The following is a 19,278-nucleotide window of genomic DNA, read 5'->3' on the forward strand; positions in this document are numbered from 1 at the left end:
ACTAGTTGATGGTTTGAACACGGTTGCCGGAGCTTCACAACCAAAGATAATTTTCTCTTTCCTTGTAAAAACTGTTAAGTCGGGAAATCTATGCGTGTTGAGGCCAGAGGTGTGTTGACGAGATACAGGATTATCTGTCTCCGATGTTTACCCTCGTGAGAAAGAAAGGATTAGCCGAAGGACAAATAACTGACACTAGACTGACAAATCGCCCGACAGGTGAGAGACAGATTCGTGCATAGACATGCAGATGTCTGCAGCCTGAATCGCACAGCGACCGGCTCAACTCACGCACTTATTTTAGATATTTTGGTGAATCGTGACTTATTTCGTCACGTTGACTTTCATCCGATTCCGAAACATATCAATATTCGCATTGTTTCAGTCATTTGTTTTGATATACTTTCCTTAGAAACCTTTTGCTTCATTCATTCATGTATAATTTATTTAATCGTTTGTTTGTTTATTTATTTATTTAATCGTTTGTTTGTTTATTTATTTATTTAATCGTTTGTTTGTTTATTTATTTATTTAGTCGTTTGTATAGAATACACTCATCTAAAAAAGTGAAACACGTTTTTAGTAAGCATTTTCAACAGCAAAAAAAAGAAATATATATATAAGTTGTAAAATGTGGAACTTTTCACTGTTTATTTTTCCCCGTGTCTATAATACAGTCAGTGTATAATGTTAAGATGTATTGTGGGACACATGATCCTCACTGGGTTGCCTGATACTCATGCTATCAACCACTGATTTGTCATGAATAGCTCAAGAGGCGTTAAACAATATGTATTCACGCACCTGTCGCAGTCATAAAGTTAAAGTGCATTGGTGAAGGTGTTCGCTGGGTTCGCATAACGCTGAGGTTTGTTCCTGCTGTTCAGACAGAAAGTTACACCCGTTCATGGCAGCTTCTGTACAATACAGTTGCAACATTGCTGACTCACAGCGATTTTCATATAACCACTGTTTCAGTCTCATCCATCAGAATAGGTCAAAGTGCTGTGAAGTAGACCTTTCACCCAGTCATACAGCATAATTGGGTGCCTGTTTATGGAAACCTTCAAAAGAAGTCTTTTTTTTCAGCTCCTCGGGACCGTCAGTAAATGTCACCTATTGAACGCCATCATCTTGTAAACAAGTGTGACCCAAATCGGACCGGAGTTGGTACCCTAGTGACCTCATTGTTCCAGACAGACTGGACAGGACAATACCACCCCGTTCATTTCATATGAATCAAATGCGACTGGAATGCACTAGTCCGTTTGGTTAATTTATATTTTAGTATAAATGTGCACTGATTTTAAGTGTTGAAAAGAAGGGATGATGAAAAAGAGCAGCTTTTGATAATCAGGATAATGATGAAACTGGATAAATAACATAAATAACTGGACTGCAAACAGGAGTGTGGGTTACTCCCCTTGGTAATATGTGTGTCCAGTGTAAGGCTGGGTCAGTGTGTGACGAGCACCTCGTGTTTCATCTAGCACCCCAATGTAACTTCAATGTGAGACGTTACGCAGGTGACGTCAAGGCTGCAGACCACGTCGCATGTTACAATGACGTTACAGGCATTGATCTAGCTAGCACTGAAAGTAGCTTGATGCTTAACTTATTAGTTTCAAACCGTTGCCTATCATTCACAGCACGATAAATAGAATCTTACCGTCGTATATTTTCGTATTAAACATATCAACCCTCGTTGATAACATTGCAAACAAGTCATCACCATCGGGTCAGGAAATACAGAGGTTTAGCCAAGCTGGCCTTTCAAGTACAAATTACTATGAAAAAATAAGACATGTAAATCTAAAACTTATTTGTTCTAACGATAAATGCGATATCATTTTGGTTTGTGGATATAAACATTTCTTTTCAGTACGTATCTTCTCACAAAAAAAGAACCATTACAACGCCTTCTTGGTTTGGGGGATTAAAACGTTATTTTGTTTTCAAAGCGTTTCTCCTAAGAATGCATCGTTTTGCGTTAGGGATTAAAACATCCAATACGTATCTATTCACAGTATAGCACAATTACAATGCCATTTGATTAAGTCATACCGAGACGTAATCAAACTGAGAGTGAGCCCTTATGTTCACTCGCACCCATAGTACACACGCTGTATGAAAAGCCCAATCTCCTCTGTGTACATCTTCCCCAAGTAGCATGTGTACTGTATAGATCAATATTTGTTTGAGTTTACACAGCCACATAATAATATGTTGACTCTGTCCCTGTTCGTCGGGTGATCTGGGGCCTTGAATGAAGAAACACGATCCAAGAAATCTAGGTCGGTTCGTTCTAGATAGAGCTGAAGGGTTTAGATAACAACCTGAATCTAGTCAAATAAAGATGTTCTTTGCTGTCGCGTTTAAAAAATTGTACACATCTGGTGTGTGTTCTGTGTTCTTATCACGAGCGTTTGCGTCACCTTTCAGCTCAATCATGACTTTACAATACTTTACAGTACTTCATATCCCAGCAGTGTTTAACCTAGTATCAATACAGCACTTCATGAGGAGCTCGGTCACGTGTTCACGTGCATCGTAGCTACCGTATCACCTGTCGGCATCAGTATGCGCACGCATGATCGCTATCAAGATGTCGTAAAACCACTCGGAAGAAAAAGGGAAGGTGAAGGAGAGTCACCCTGTTGTATCCCAGTTGTCGGCGTAAAAAACTGACACTGTGTTTAACATCGGGCAACAAGTTGAGGCATATCATTTATTCCAGCGCTGCTTTGTCTACAAGTGTATTTTTTGTGGAGAATAAAATGAAAGTGGTTACAGCTAGGATGAACTTGATGGCGGCGGAAATGGACTTGGGTGGGTGACAGTGGTGTTAGTGAGTGCAGTTTTGGACATGGTGGGAAAAGGATGGATGTATGGGGTGGTGGTAGGGGTATAACAGAATGAAGTGCTTGTGAAGAAAAAACTGGTGGGAGATAAGCTTGGAGTGTGGGGACACACTGGAGGCGGGTCGAATCTGAGTGGGTAGGGCTGGTGGTATGGAAGGATTAGGGTGGGGAAAAGGAGAATATGGGTTCGGGTCTCTGGTGGTGAATGTCAAACGAACAGTGCATATCACAACGGACTTTAGTACCTAAAAACTTTTAAAATTATTCGGTAACATGAAACAGTACAGAAATTTCTGTGCTCATAAATGCATTCGTTCTATTTTCAAACTATTGACATTACTCGCAATTTCATCTGTAAGACATCTTAAGACACCCCTCACAAAGCTACGACTACGCAGTGACCTATAAAGACAGTATGAAACGGTCTATATATGATTCATACGTGAGTACAAAGTCTAACACAGTTAATATAGTGATGACATATTTACTCTCCAAATGTCGTCTACTTATTGCACTTATGTCCTTAAATTTGACTTGATATTTGTTTATATATATACATATCCCGATCGAGCAAAGTTGGCGCTCTCGGGTAGAATCTTTGTTTGTTTCACTCATCCAACACCGATAATAAATAAGCTCTACTAAGCCATACTTCATGACTTAAATGACAATAGAAAGTAGATGGGTATTGGTATATGCCTATATTTTAAAGGTCCACTCGTTTGAGCATAGTCTGCCTTTAAACAGAGAAAATCTTCAGATGGACTACTGTGTTTTGAATGCATACTGTGAGGTAGTAGAGTGGTTCAATCGTTCCCTCGTCACGGGAATGGCCCCAGTTCGATCCCCTACAGTGGGTGTTTATTAAGTCTCTTTCTTGTGTTCCGATCATGATATTGCTGGAACAGTGATACTTACTGGCCGTCAAAAATCTGTGATTATTGGATGCATACTCGCTAATCCGAATGTCGTTAATCGTTTGAACATGGAAAAATATTTAAAGGGTCGTAGTTCGTACATAACTGATTGCAAACAAACAAACAAACAGGCCAATCATGGAAAAGATGCATTTTCCCCTTTCTTAGAGAACAGACATTCGCAAGATTGCCTCCCGGTACAAAACGATTATCTGGTGGTCGTGGCTAGATGACCTGTGTACAAGGCAGATGGCTAGTCTGATTAAGCTTTGATCTTGACCACACTGCCTAAAGTACATATGGATCTCCTTAGACTTTGGTCTAGAAATGGACACCTAGCAATGAATGGGTGCCCGGAAGGACAAGATATGAATTAACCTTATAGTATCTCACAGGTTATATACTCAGGAAGCTGAGAATGAAACCCGGGTTGACCGGGATAAAATTGTCGGGTTGGACATTGCGACGAGCGTAGCATTATTACTATCCGCAGCCATATAAATTCACCCATTCACTCATTATTGTCACTATAGAGACTGTATACTAATATCCATGTGTACTAGTAATAACAGAATGATACAGAGAGTGGTTTGCAGTTGTCACCATGCTTTGAGAAGTGACGTCGATCTGAGCTTGGATGTGGCTTATTTTCATTCATTCAGCATCCGGCAGTATGATGTAGGACATTTCCAGCCCAGATTGCTGCCAGTAGTTAAAGGGTTAACGTTACCGGCTGTCACACTCCACGGATTCACTTTCCTAACGTTAACTAATTTTCATTCATGTGCTAGCACGTATGTATATGACCCACGGGAATATTCAGCCATATTTACACCACTGTGTCGCTGTATACCTGTTATCATATGAAGTTCGAGATGGTTAGGATTTACTCAAACTGTGTAAATGTCTGTAGGAATGTGTGGGAATGTGTAGATGGAGACATTGTTCCGAATGTGGACGGAAACCTGAATGATTGTTAAATGCGCTTTGAAAAAGTACAGAAAGGTCAAGGTCACAGATGTGACAAACCAAACCTATAACAAAGGACAAAAATCTAATTATACTTGTAAATGAGACAGTAAACTACGTTTATACCTAACACGCTTATTTATTATGAACTCATGGATATAACGAACTGTTTTCTACTGTGTAAGACCCACTCGTATATTTCGAAATGCGAACAAAGAACTGTAGTAATGACGAAATAAAATGACTGGCGTGTTTATGTGTGTATATGTGTGTGCGTGTGTGCGTGTGTGTGTGTGTCCTGAAAGTTTGTTATGTGACTATGACTGAAACTCGGGTGAAATGAAGTGTGCACCCCTCCTTTTCTCAATAGTGTCCACCCCTCCTTTTCTCAATAGTGTGCACCCCTCCTTTTCTCAATAGTGTCCACCCCTCCTTTTCTCAATAGTGTCCACCCCTCCTTTTCTCAATAGTGTGCACCCCTCCTTTTCTCAATAGTGTGCACCCCCTCTTTCTCAAAAAGCTATATCCGCCCTGTACAGTACACGAAACTTTACACGATTTAAAACATGCACTACTTTTTCTGTTTTTGCATTGCAAAATATGACTCACATCAATGTAATTTCCACTTAATCGAAAGCTCAGTCCCATCATAAGGAGGTATTGAGTGAGTGAGTGAGAGAGTGGAATCTGGTTTTACGCCGCTTTTATCGATATTCAATCAATATAATGGCGAGGGAAACTAGAAATGATCTTCACACTGTACCAGTGTGGCAAACAGAACCCCCGCCTTCGGCGTGACGAACAAACGCTTTAAGCACTAGGCTACCCCCAGATAAGGAAGAGACATGCTTAACATTTATCCATGTGTATAGCTACAAAACCAGTCGAAGGTGAGCCCGTGCCACTGTAAACAAAATCGAGATACAGTCTAGGAAACTGCGCACGAAGCTTCGTACACGTTTGGAAAAATACAGAAAAACATCCTCCTATTTAGATAAACTGAAAGAAAACTGAACGCGCGATTTTGACCTACATATTATGTAGACCTCGTCTCGAGATGATACATCACAACCGACAGACGTGCCGTGGAGTAACTTCTAATGGTACAGCGAGATGAAAGATATGTTTTTATTGTCAATATTCGGCATGTTTTCAAGTTTACGCCAAGCACACGATAACACACGATGGGTCAGGGTGAATGTAGGTCATATCTGGCGTGGTGTTCGTGTTGCTGAGAACACCCGCTGTTCCACAAGGTCATGTCGGACACCCGGTGTCCATACCGTTAATGTAGGGAGCAAAATCGGAACTTACGGTACAGGTTAGTCTCACATTTAGTCTCTGAAATGAACACAGTTTACAGAAAAAGTTAAATACAAAACCAAAGTTCAATATGTATGCATGATTTGGGTCATAATATAAACTTATCAACAGTTTGTTTTAGTATAGAATGAAAAGGAGCAGGGAGTCTGTCTTCATTTTGAGAACTGTGGTAATCCATAGACACATTCTACACTTGCATTGGCTGTCTTGGGTGTATTGTTAAGGTCTGCATGGCCACTACAGTGAAAATATCGAGGTATAGATATCGAGGTTGATGGCAGACTACGTTCAAGTTGAAATTGTATCGGACATGATATTTGTTACGTTTTTTGCAATTTCCCTCCCATGTCTACCATACAAACCTTTGGGACATTTGCTGAGGTCTTCAGTGTTGAAACATTAATCGATCTACCTCTTAGAAATCCTGGTTAAAAGAGCATGCTTGGTTTTGCCTCAAAGTTGCGGGTTGATCGAAATAAGAACACCCGTCTATATCTTGTACTCATGGCATGTTTCTGGTTCCAGGAATGTGGTCATGGTTGGACGTCGATGAAAGGACGTGTCATTTTCTGGTTCCATCTCAACTACGCCACCAACTCCGGCTACGTCCTCTTCAAACTTTACGGCCAGCAGTGCCAGAAGTGCAAGAATGGTTCTTACGAACACGCCATGTGGTACCCAGAAGAGGTTGTCAAGGTAGGTGCAAGAGTGAGTGTGGTTTCACGCCGCTTATAGCAATATTCCAGCAATATCACGGCGGGGGTAAAAAAAAATGAGATTTCCATATTTTACCAGTCGCACCCTGGGCATCGCTACATCGCCGCCCCCGTAAGTGCAAGAAACGTACTAACTTTGATATCTGACCAAATGACCAAAAATAAAAACGAGACCCAAACTCTAAAGTTGTTTTGTAAAACGGGTAACATGCAATGGAATCACAATATTCTTAGGTATCGCAAGGTCACATAACTACGTGCCGTAATGTTGCAGGTCATCGGCAACGTGTACAACAGAGTCGGCCAGCTCTACTACGGCTTTGTACGCCCGCCACTGAGAATAGACAGAAGAGCGGGTAAACCAAGGAATCAACACAACGCCGAGCTATGCCAAGCCTGTAAAGAGGGACTCTGCAAAGAAGAATGGTCATTCTCATGACGTCACTGTGATGTCGCCTAGATACTTGCTCACAATCAAAATCATTCGAATTTCCTCGGTAAATTCCGACAAAGTCCGAAGTTGGTTTCAATCGGAATGACCACAGGCACGCTATGTTTGAACTGCCGAGGTTTTCCGAACGACTGGAAACTTGTTAGGAATGCAATAGTTTTGGTCCATATGATATCCTGAGACTGTCTGGAGGGTGCCTGCGTGAGTAAAAGTAAGTGAGTGAGTAAAAGTGTTTAGCAAAAGCTCACGATCACAAGCGTCTAATTTGTCCTACTTTTAATTTGAGTGATGTTTGTGAGACGACACGACCACCAAAGAAAGTTGTGGACGACTTTCACGCTACTCGCTAAGTGGCATAATCTATGCAGTACAGTTCATCGTCAGTACTTAACGGGTTCGAATCCATTAATTTCTTCCGTCACCCGTGAATGCACACGGCCTAACTGCGATTTATTAATGACGAGAGTCAATTATAGTCAACGAGTGAAATAGAGCATAGTATCTAAAAATGAGTCAATAAGCCTACTTATTGCATGACTATTTTTATTGGCGAACCCTAGCGTTTGTCGATATTTAATCTGATACAGAGAACAATCCCTCTCTGATTCCATATTCCATTTGGCTTTAAGGCAAAATAAAGTGAAAATTATATGAATGCATAACTTAAAGCAATCAGTGTGAAGTAGATGACTGTAGGATATGTGTTTCACGAGACGTTGCACTGGTTAGATGTAACCTGAGCGCTCATTGCTCAGACCTTTGGTTGGTTTCCACGTCCCTTGAACCAGGCCTTGTCTGGATGCCGAATATCATCGCCTGCAGCGTACAGGCCCATTGAATTCATGGTGATAGAGGAAGATCATGTATACATTCCCGTAACTATTGATGATGAGGACTGCAATCGCTTCTGTATCTCATACTGCTTATGTACAATATTAGCTATCATCAACCAACTCATCCATCAGATGACTGTATTCAACATTCCTGTACACGCTGACATTTTTCATCTGAAAAAAATCACAAAAATCTACATATGTGCATATCCGCTAAGAGCATAAAAACTACTTGTTTTGTAACTTTTTCTGCAAAACAGGTTCTGCATTTGCATATCGCGGCTTCCATAAACTCATGATCGCACAGTCTTCTTGTTTACGATAATTACTGTGTACAGTGAAACCCCTTTAAACCGGACAGTGAATGAAAAATTAAAAATCAGTTTTTGATTGTGTTAAGATGTGTCAGCAATAATTATTTCGAAGACAAGGATTGACTGACAGGGTCCAGCTAAAGATAGTCATGATCAACAAGGGTCTGGTTTAGCAAGGGTCCAGATTAGCAAAGATTGACAAGAGCCAGGTCAATACTTTTCTTATAAACGAGGCAGATAAACAAAGTTCGGATTAACGATGGCCAGCTTAATGGGATTTCAGTGTATACAAAACTTCAAACATTCCATTTTACTTGAAGAATCTACTATACCACGCATTTACATCGTTGTTGTTTCAAGCAATTTGTCTCACTTAACATTGAACTTAGTGCCTTCCGATATACGTGTATATTTTGATAAGTATTTACTGTTTACTGAACTTTTTGTTTGGGGTTGAGTATGGATGTGATACATTGTTTCGGGGTTCCGATATCACCGCAATCCAAGATTGATAATTTACATGTTGAATGCGTGTGCACACAACGACCATCCCATTGTAAATCAGACCAGAATGATCCACCATTGAAAAATCTTGACAACAAAGAATAGGGACGTCAGTACAATACATTTTATAGAAATGAGTACTCAAGTTCAAGTTTAGATCATAAGGTGATGAAAATACTAGTAATCCCAACTGTGACATGTTACATCTAGGATGGGTATGTTTAGGGTAATAAAAGGCTATCCAGAGCAGAGCCTCGCCGCCTTCAAAATCAGTTTTTGTCAAGTGCTCATTCTTTTTCAAATATCAACAAGTTCCGGAAACTCCCACTTGGTACAGTTTAGTCCTAAGTTTGCAGTCTTTTCTCTTTTGTGTTCTTCAAACGATTTCACAAGGTCCCTTTACTTCGAAAACTTTCAGTTCAAGTATTTCAATGTGTCTGTAACAATCATGCACTCCCTCAAATATTGATTATCTCCCCAAATGAAACTGACGGCAAACGCAACTATCGCTGTTCTAGCTATTTTGCTTAGCTACTAATAGTAGCTACTTTAGTTGTATATATTACATGTATTTGATTGTAACATTTTCTTAAGTTTTATTATATTTACATATTGCATTTTAATACGTATTTTACGTATTTTTGTTGAGGCATACGCCTTTCATTGAGACACGTGTGATCTTTTTTATCTTGATTGTGTGATTAATGTTGAAATATGTTTCTATAAATTTTGGAAAACATACAAATCATTTCGCTTATCAATTTTGTTTTTTACATGCCATGTTTAAGATATGTTTTTTGGCTACTCATTATCTCTTAGCCATTATTTGATCACATGATGACGTGGTCATCTACGTTCCATGTTTAATCAGTCAGTGTCAACAAATACTTGTTATAAAACATGTTTTCATCAGTTTTACTAACCGTTTATTTGTTATCTACATAAAACAATGTGTACGTTTTCTTTCATTGTATCAGCTATAAGCACAACGATATGCTGTGCGGTGCTGTTCATGTGTTTTCTTGTGTATGCTCGTTAGCCATGTACCTAAGCTTGTATGTATGCCTATATATCCCACTATTGCGTTAGGTATACACGTGGAACTGCAGCTGACGTAGCTTTTAAATTGATTCTATTCCCTAATTCTTTCATAATCCTCAATAACCGCTGTGACAATTACAACCAAAATTCAATCTAGTCAAAATAGGTCATGTTCATACATAATAAGAAGAAATTCGATTTGACAATTTATGAAATAGTTCCTCATAATAGTTTCTTTCATGTTAAAATATAGTTATTTTCACGTTTTCACGGCTTTAGACATTTTCATGTTAGTTCCATCGTTGAATAAATGAGGTTTAACTGAAAAAAATGACGTCATGGTATTCGTTGAATTATTCATGAGATATAGCACGTTACGGAACCAGTTTAAACGTGTTTCTATCTCAAATTAACGCGGTTCAAGATTTTAAGCTCATATGTTATAGCACCCGTACTTGTTACAATGAAATACACCATTCCATTCAGAGGAATTCATCGTCCGTTTCAGGCAACGGTCATGTTTTTGATCCATCCAGATGATTTGGGTTGCGTAGTAATCCTTTCGGAAAACGTTGATTCTGGGTGAAGACTCAGACTGTTTTTGTTTTTGGGCGCAGTCGATGTAAATTGTACGATCTGTTTCATGAAACGTATCATATATACAATCAAGCATCACCTGTGACGTCACTGTGACGTACTTACGTAGCATCCGTACATATGACATCAACGTTTCACTTTGAAATGCAATTATCATTTCATTATGTTATAATATCCGCACATCATTTGACGACAATCTTTTGTTCAAACATTTAACAGCTGAAGTTACCAAAGCCGGTTTTTTTTTTGTTTTGTTTATTTTGTTAACTTGTTTACTCGATATTAGGGATCGTACTGGGCCAGACTGAATGACAGTCAATATTAATCGTAAAAGAGTGGGATCATTTCTTGAACGTTTACGACAACACCTTGTTCATCCGGACCGTATAACCAAGTCAATGACGTCAGGTCCTTTCATTGGAGTCGAGCACGACTCTCAGTATTTCACCGGTCGAATACGTGTTTGTTTTTAATTCACCACGGACGTGTTTCAACATTCGTGAGTAACAATCTACCACATCAGACACTGAATAACGAATTAATAGGTCTCAAAATAATTTGTGTGCTGTATCTCATCAACCGTTAAACGGTCGTCCATATTTTTCAGGTCCTTGTTTTTTGTTTCCCCCGAACTCCTTTTGAAGGTAGTCATCGATCGGTACCAAAGGCTTGAGAGTCTAGAGAAACGTACTTCACCACGGAATTCCATTTCTTGTGGCCACCAGTGACCTTGAAATAACACAGTAATGCTCTGAGTGTACATTAGGCTGCGTTTTGTTTGAACATTCGATGATTTCCCTTAAACGGAGATACGGGCTTATAGAGTGGTCTGTATTTAAAACTGTATTTTAACGATTGACGTTGTGACCATCACAAAACCCATACAGTACCCCAAATAAATGTTTTAATGTATTTCATGGACCAAACGTCACATCATTCATGGGGTTTGGGAACTTGTTCCATATATTTGCGGTAGTGTATATTCTTAGCTAACATTGTTCAGTCATTTTATTAACTTTATTCATATTTTTCATATTTTATTGTCATTATATTTTTATGTCTACCTAAAATAAATAAAATGAATGCGACATTTGGTTTGTTTTTTGTGAAGCTGGCGTGCATGTGTGTGTGTTCCTTTGAGAGCGCGCGCGTGCGTATGTCTGTTGTTACGGTTAAACATTTACCGTGACAAAAGCTATAAGAAACCCCCTCAGAGCCAGCAAAATATATTCAGTTATTTTATATTGAGCAAGCAAAGGCATGATCCAAAGATTCACACTAAACGTTTCATGTACAATGCAGCTGGGTCACATCTAAAGTAATGGGTCACAATTATAATATCAATTCATCAACGTCTTGGTTACAGAGTGAGAAACAGCAATAGTGAATGTTACACAGCGAGCGGTCAGGCAGCGGTTATGTAGGTCAAGCTTTGACGAAGGCAGGCAGTTTTATGTTTGGCCGAATGATGTACTCCAGTCAATCCGTGTGTGTCCTGTGTATGTCAACACAATGAGCCTTTATATACACAGTCACTGATTCTTGAATATTCGAGTACATCGCCATTAACGTAGAAGTTTCTCGTAGTCTCCCGGAAGTCAACAATTGATCGAAACACATACTCAGAGGGAGGTAACTCTAAAGCGCTACCTTAAAGCCTGCAGCCACAGTACTAATAGCACTGGATATTTATGATACGAAACGTGGAAACGTGACTCATAATCACTATCATTCAAAACTCTTAACACCCATGCAATAATACAATTTACAGAAAATACACTCTCGTAACAGTGTGCGTGTGCGTGTGCGTGTGCGTGTGCGTGTGCGTGTGCGTGTGCGTGTGCGTGTGTTATAACCCATATAATCCAATGATTGATGAGGTGAGCAGGATATACGAAGTTTCTAGACTGGACCTAGTGGACCTCTGCTAGAGCGGACCTTTGAGTTTGGTCGTGAGGTATCCGTATGGTTAACGCGTCCGCTCGTCACGCCGAAGATCCGGATCCGGGTTCGATTCCCCACATGGGTACAACGTGTGAACCCATTCCTGGTGTCCCCCGACGTGATATTGCTGTTATATTGCTAAAAGTCACGAAAACCCTCACTCACTGAATTTGAATTCACAATACTGATATACAGAACACACGACCATTTCTGGGGGCTTTCCGTCTTGCAGTGGTCACCATAAACGAAACAGCTATTCAGATTTAGCCGTTCAATCGGGATACAACATATGAGAAACATGTCAGATTGGATGGATCGGTGGAGACCAGTTCCAGTTCTAACTCGGTTCTTCCCGAGTTTAGACAGATGTGACTAACTTACAAATAAACTACTCAGAAAAAGAAACGCATAGATAGTATTTTTCAATGTAACTTTTCGAATTTGAATCATTGGTATCTGTGTAATCAGCATATCTATGCTGAATGCTGTCTGTAAACATTTCCGAGTTTGAAGCCATTGTCATTGAGGACAACTCGCCAAAGCGCATCAAAATCTGTTTTCCTCAATAAATACAATAAATTGTGAGCAGGAAGAAAATCATGCGTTTCCTTTTGCACACACATTCCATGCATCATTTTCCAGTAAAAGTCAGGGGGTTTCAATGCTCTTGCGACAGCTGACAATCTCAAATATGGTGTTAAAGTCATGCCTAGACTTACCAAGGCTCAGCGCAACAATGGACATTTGGAGGCTGGGGAGTCTCAGTCTGCGACTGCAAGGCAACTGAACGCGCCATGGATCACCGTAGCAAGACTTTGGCATCGCTACCAACAGCAAGGGTCAACACGTGATCGCCCCAGGTCAGGTCGACCCCGTGTGACCACGCCCGCTCAGGACAAGTTTATTCGGCTTTGACATCTGCGGAACAGGCTCACCACAGCATCCTCCACATCGGTAGTGCCAGGACTCAGAATAATCTGACTGTGAGGACCCGCTTACGTGAGGCGAGGGCCTGTCCTTACACATCAACATCGGCAAGAACGCAGACAGTGGTGTCGTCAACTTCTCATATGGTCATTGCAAAGGTGGAGAGCTGTTATCTTCAGTGATGAGTGACGTTACATGCTGCGACGTCCCCACGGAAGAGCTCGTGTAGCCAACGCTAACTGAAATTGTGTACAGGAAGCGGACAGATTTGGTGATAGCAGCGTCATGGTTTGGGCTCACATCCCATACAGTGGCAGGAGGGGTCTCATTCAGGTCCAGGGCAATTTGACAGCTCAAGGTTACCGTGATGAAATCATCAGACCTCGTGTCCTTCCTTTAATGAACCGCCAGAACGTAATTTTTCAGCATGATACCGCTCGTCCGCATACAGCAAGAATAACCTGGGATTTACTTGCCCAGAGCAACGTTCAGGTTCTTGATTGGCCCTCACGATCACCGATCACCTCCTTGAGGGAAGAGTACCAACTCATTCCCAGCCACTTCATCCGGAATCTGGTCCAGTCTATGGGACGCCAATGCCAATTCAAGCTACCATTGATGCTAATGGTGGCCACACAAGATACTGACTGCTCTGCGACCTCTCTTGACCTTGGAACACTTGTCATTTGTGACGTACAGTTTCTCGCAGCATTGGACCGTTAATGGTGATTCAGGTTTTCTTCATGACTGCCCTGCGTTACTGAACCTTAAAGGCCACATACAACGTAAAACACAACTTTGCAGATTCTGATACCTTTCGGTATGCACTTCCCGAAACAGATCATCAAAAATGCCAATTCAACCTATGAAAACAAAACGCGATGACAATAAAAAGCCCGCGAAATCGGAGTTCAAACGATTCACGAAATTTCCCCCAGCGCTGGGGAAAAAGTGGTTTCAACAGCTGTGCCCATTACGCATGCATAGTAAATAGGTGCGCGAAGCTTGAAACAGTATGCATGCCCAGAGTACACAAACAACCAAGACACAGAGAAAGCTCAATATCTGGTTTATTGACACCTATATGTCTGCCTGCTTGTCTGCTAAAGCTTCAATCATTGACCACTTGCAATTTGAAATTAACACCTATCAGGGAATACGCCATAAAAAATTTATTTATGACTCGTGCACCCGAGTCCTGTCTCTGCCACATTATGTAATTAGACATGTCTGATACTTGTACTCACGACATGTTTTTATGTCTGTGGGTTGCACACAAACTACATCCATTTTTCTCGGATGACGGTATCTGATGGAAACTGGTGCAAACACTGCTTTGTACTTGGACAGATGACAGATTCCAGCCACACAGTAGTTCACCATCTCTACTGAGATGATTTTCGATTGGATCGAGCGCAAATTCAGAGAACATGTATTTACAAAACCCAACATCTCTAAATACATTATTTGTGAATAACAACTTCGTCTAGTGTATATGATTTTGTTTGACAACGGTATATGAATCCATACTGAAGCGACGCATCAAGTACAATAAAAGAATCTTACTTTTTGTGACTCGCCATACTTCTAAAATGCCCACCAAACAGATAATCTTTCAGTACATACAATGAACCCCCAGCGTATCAGCAAATGAACCAGCTAATCGTTACACTTGTGTGCACACCCACCCGCTGTGACAGGGTTGGGACTGCCAAGTACAAAATATTGCACTTTTGAATCGCGATTGTGTGCTTATAATGTTGTTTATTTGTTTGTATTTGTTATTACAAGCAGCAGTGTATATTGTATGTCATGAATAAGTGATATTTGTGTTTTAATTATGTTTGATATTTTGGTTGCATGTGACCTTTAAGTTTATAAATTCATAACAATTTTCAGCTAAACGTTTCCTTTTCTGTGTAGTAAACATATAGACATAGTATGTCTTGCCATGACTTTCTATATTACCAGATCTAAACTCGATAGAGCAGATATGGGATGAACGGGATCGATGTGTACATCAACGCCAAAACACACGTTAGACACATCCACAACTGGCAATCGCATTGCAAGAAGAGAGGGGGAGAATTCCACAAGAGCGATTTCGCCGAACAGTAACTGCCACCAATGGTGGCCATGCATGGCATTGTTTTGACGTCATCTTGTGGACTGAAGTAAACAGGAACACAACAAACTGTTGTGTTGACAAAGTTTTTGCCTATGGATGTGTGAAGTTTAGGCTTTGTACCACTGAAATTACCTGAAATGATTGCCCTTAAACTAACGATAAATTCGTCTCAAATAACTTATAGTTTTCTGTTTTTCTAAAGAGTGTATAATACACGGAGAATAGGAATATAATTTTCTTAGATGCATCGGGAAATATTAAAGGCGCCGACAATACTTTATAAGACGAAAAAACATACTTTTCGCATCACGTTACACTGACTTGACGTCATTAAGCCTTTCAGCCTGCCTCCTTACAATTGCACGCACCCTTGGTAACCAACGTCATAATTCACGTCAGTTCCAGCGATATCACAGCGGATTCACCAACAAAAGCTATGTCCCACAATTCATATATGGAAGACGCACTAACATGGCTAGCCCTGAACGAGGACTGTTACTTTCGGTCCAAATCAACTATTAGTTAGTCCTCTATTAAATGTTTTGTGCTTTAGATTAGTCGTAAAGCACGCGGATGCGTGCCTCCGCCCAGAAAATAGGTAAAGGTCGCTCAACACGGACAATACGTTAAGGTCCCTCCTCCCAGAAAATACGTAAAGGCCCCTCCACCAAGAGAATACGTAAAGGTCCTTCCTCTTAGAAAATACATAAAGGTCCCTCCTCTAAGAGAATAGGTAAAGGTCCTTCAACACGGAGAATACGCCAAGGTCCCTAATCCAAGACAACTCCTACCAGAAAATACGTAAAGGCCCCTCCACCAAGAGAATACGTAAAGGTCCTTCCTCTTAGAGGTCCCTTCACCTAGACAATACATAACAGTTTCTCTTCCCAGAGAATACGTGACGGTTCCCAATAAGAGATTACGTAAAGGTAGTTCCCTCAACCCAAAGAAAACGTAAATGTCCCGCAACACAGAGAATACATGAAGGTCCCCCTGCCCAGAGAAAACGTAAAGATCCCTCCTTCCAGAGAATACGTAAAGGTCCCTTCACCCAGAGAATGTGTAAAGGTTCCTCCACCCAGAGAATACGTACAGGTCCCTTCACCCAGCGAATGCGTAAAGGTCCCTCCACCAAGAGAATACGTAAATGTCCATCAACATAGAGAATACGTAAAGGTTCCGTCCACCCAGAGAATGCGTAAAGGTCCCTCCACCCAGAGAATACGTAAAGGTCCATCCAGCGAGAGAATACGTAAAGGTCGTCTAAAACATTTACTGGAACGCCCCGTGGATAATACTGAATGGTCATTCGCTTAGTAGGACGGGTGAAAGGTCTCAGTTCTAATCGTGACATTGGTTCATTGAGAGAAACACACTCATGAAAATACTTTTATTGACTGAACATATGTACACTCCAGGAGGATGAGTAGTGTTGATGTCAGGACAGAAGATACACAGACATGAAGGGAAGGATTATGGGACGCGAAGTGAAGGACGATTACATGGAGTTCAAGACAACGAGGAATTTTTTCTGACCAGAATGACGATCCAGAAAGTTTCAATCTTTCGATCACAACATCAGGATATAAAAACTTAACGAAATTTACATAGAATGGGGAAATATATTGTTTATAGCCGGTTTCAACCGTATTTCACTTACAGGTATAGAGACGTTAAGCATTATCAAAATTAATTTGGAATTCGATTCCAAGATCATAGGATTCTGCCAATATTAAGGGACACAACTCCACACAGCCAAATAGATTTGTGTACATATTTGAGCAAAGTTAATGAACAATAAAATATTGGTTAGAAAACATTATTTATATATGCTTTAAAAAGAAACTTAAAGACAATTTACGCGTTTAAACAATCGATATGATGGGGTCATTATTACTATACGCTATCATCTATTGTTGTTAGATTTACGGGTTAACGCAAGAAGATAGAAGACAATATTAGCATTGATATTACTTATAAAGTAATAGAGCTATTAGGAACACAACGACAGGATAACTGAACACAAGTCTTTTGCTTGAAGACGTGGAATGGGAGCAGTGATCCTTGTTGGCCCCAACACACGTGGCGTAACCGATCACGTGAGCAATGTAATTCTCCTCGTGCACCCCGTGGAACAGGTGCGACATCGGACCGCGTGCATATATTGCAACGTCCTCAGCTCCGTGAGTGTCATCTGTCATCTGTATCATACTTGGTTGTTGAAAGTCAATGTCAGCTGAAAAATGGGGGTATATATAAACATTGACTGAGAAAGTACAACATGATTATGCCATACATTTGATAACAATCAAGACAGCACTCGAATAAACACTTGCCTCATTTTTTTACACCAAATAATTTATGCAATTAATTAAAGATATAAACAATGTCGGCTGTCTTCCTCCCATGACTGGATCCGGGTTAGAATAGGCCTTTTGTGCTTGCCACAAATGTGAATATACTTGTCATAAGAGGCACAGGATCTGGTGGTCAGGTGAGCAGGCTTGGTTGATGCATATCACCGGTTCACAATTGCGCAGATCGATGTTCATACTGTTGATCACTAGATTGCCTGGTCAAGACTCGATTATGTACACACCGCCGCTATAGAGGAATATTGCTGAGTGCGGCGTAAAATTACACTCACACAGTCTAACTAAACGTGATTATCCTTACCCGTATCGACATCAGTGAGGTTGGTGCGACCTATCCCAGGCCCGTTGCCGTAGAAGAGTGTAGTGTAGGGCATTTTGTCAAAGGGTTTCTCGTCTTCTGGGACAATATCTACAAGACCTGCAAACACAGCAACAATATTGGTTTGGCTTTAAATTCATTTGAGGGGTCGACAGCGGCGTAGTCGTGTGGTTATGGTTTTCGTTCGTCATGTCAAACACCCGAGTTCGATTCTTAATACGGACACTACGTCTGAAGCCCATTTCTGGTGTCCCCCGTCGTGGTATTACTGGAATATTGTTACCAGTGCCATGAGAAATGAGGCGGTGGTGTAGTCTTGTCGTTGACGTGTTTGCTTAATGATCTGAGTTCGAAACTGCTTTTGGGCATAGTGTGCGAAGTCCCTATCAGGTGTTCCTTCGTGATGTTATATGAAAGAATCTTAAAACCTATTGACAAGAAAAGCCAAGCTACTTCGGGATAACACAAAACCACAAATATCAGTAATCGAGCTATATGATGTACATTCGTACATCGGGTTTATGGGCGGGATGGATCGGGTAATGTCAGATATTGCATTGTCTGGTCCGATTCGATTATTTGCACATTTAACTAAACTCTTGCTGTGCCGCTTTAAACAACAAAAGGCCAACAATTGGCGATCAATGTAGCATAGCGTGATCAAGCTCTAAAATCTCACAGTTGTGGATCAAAGGAGACACCTCTTACAACACAAATGACCGTCTGTGATGAGCCCTCTTTCAACTACCACTACCTCTACTCATCTGCAAATACTTCACCTGAGCCTCGGTTTCGATTCCACAATCCCCAACCCCAACCCTGCCGTGACATTGCAGGAAAATTGCTGAAAGCGGCGTAAATCTAAACTCATTCACACAAGGTGATCTAAACCACGTACCCACACATTCAAACCTGACTGGTGTAAGGAGTGTTTACCTACAGGAAAGGCCTACGAATATGTCCTAGGTGCATGTACTCCAGACATCGCTCCTAACTATTGTACCAATTTAATTAGATCATGTACTGACTTTCCCCGTGATAAACGCTCGTAAAGTTTTT

At 40.7% G+C, this 19,278-nt stretch overlaps 2 protein-coding genes across 3 annotated transcripts in view; one reads left to right on the forward strand and one right to left on the reverse strand.

The window, feature by feature from the left end:
* The window catches only part of LOC137267586 (receptor-transporting protein 4-like), a 67,266-nt gene extending 55,652 nt beyond the window's left edge, over nt 1-11,614 (forward strand). For both annotated transcript variants that reach the window (XM_067802075.1, XM_067802074.1), the window contains exons 3-4: nt 6,596-6,766; nt 7,061-11,614. In XM_067802075.1, coding sequence (XP_067658176.1) covers nt 6,596-6,766; nt 7,061-7,225 — 336 coding nt within the window. In that variant the 3' untranslated portion in view covers nt 7,226-11,614. The remainder of the gene's footprint in view (nt 1-6,595; nt 6,767-7,060) is intronic.
* Nucleotides 11,615-16,900: 5,286 nt separating this feature from the next.
* Nucleotides 16,901-19,278, reverse strand: part of LOC137268238 (alkaline phosphatase-like) — a 40,069-nt gene continuing 37,691 nt past the window's right edge. Inside the window, exons 9-10 of the mRNA XM_067802776.1 lie at nt 18,202-18,318; nt 16,901-17,761 (exon numbers count right to left, since the gene is read on the reverse strand). Coding sequence (XP_067658877.1) covers nt 17,496-17,761; nt 18,202-18,318 — 383 coding nt within the window. The 3' untranslated portion in view covers nt 16,901-17,495. The remainder of the gene's footprint in view (nt 17,762-18,201; nt 18,319-19,278) is intronic.

Source organism: Haliotis asinina, chromosome 16 (genome assembly GCF_037392515.1).
Source record: "Haliotis asinina isolate JCU_RB_2024 chromosome 16, JCU_Hal_asi_v2, whole genome shotgun sequence".
Classification (NCBI taxonomy): domain Eukaryota; kingdom Metazoa; phylum Mollusca; class Gastropoda; order Lepetellida; family Haliotidae; genus Haliotis; species Haliotis asinina.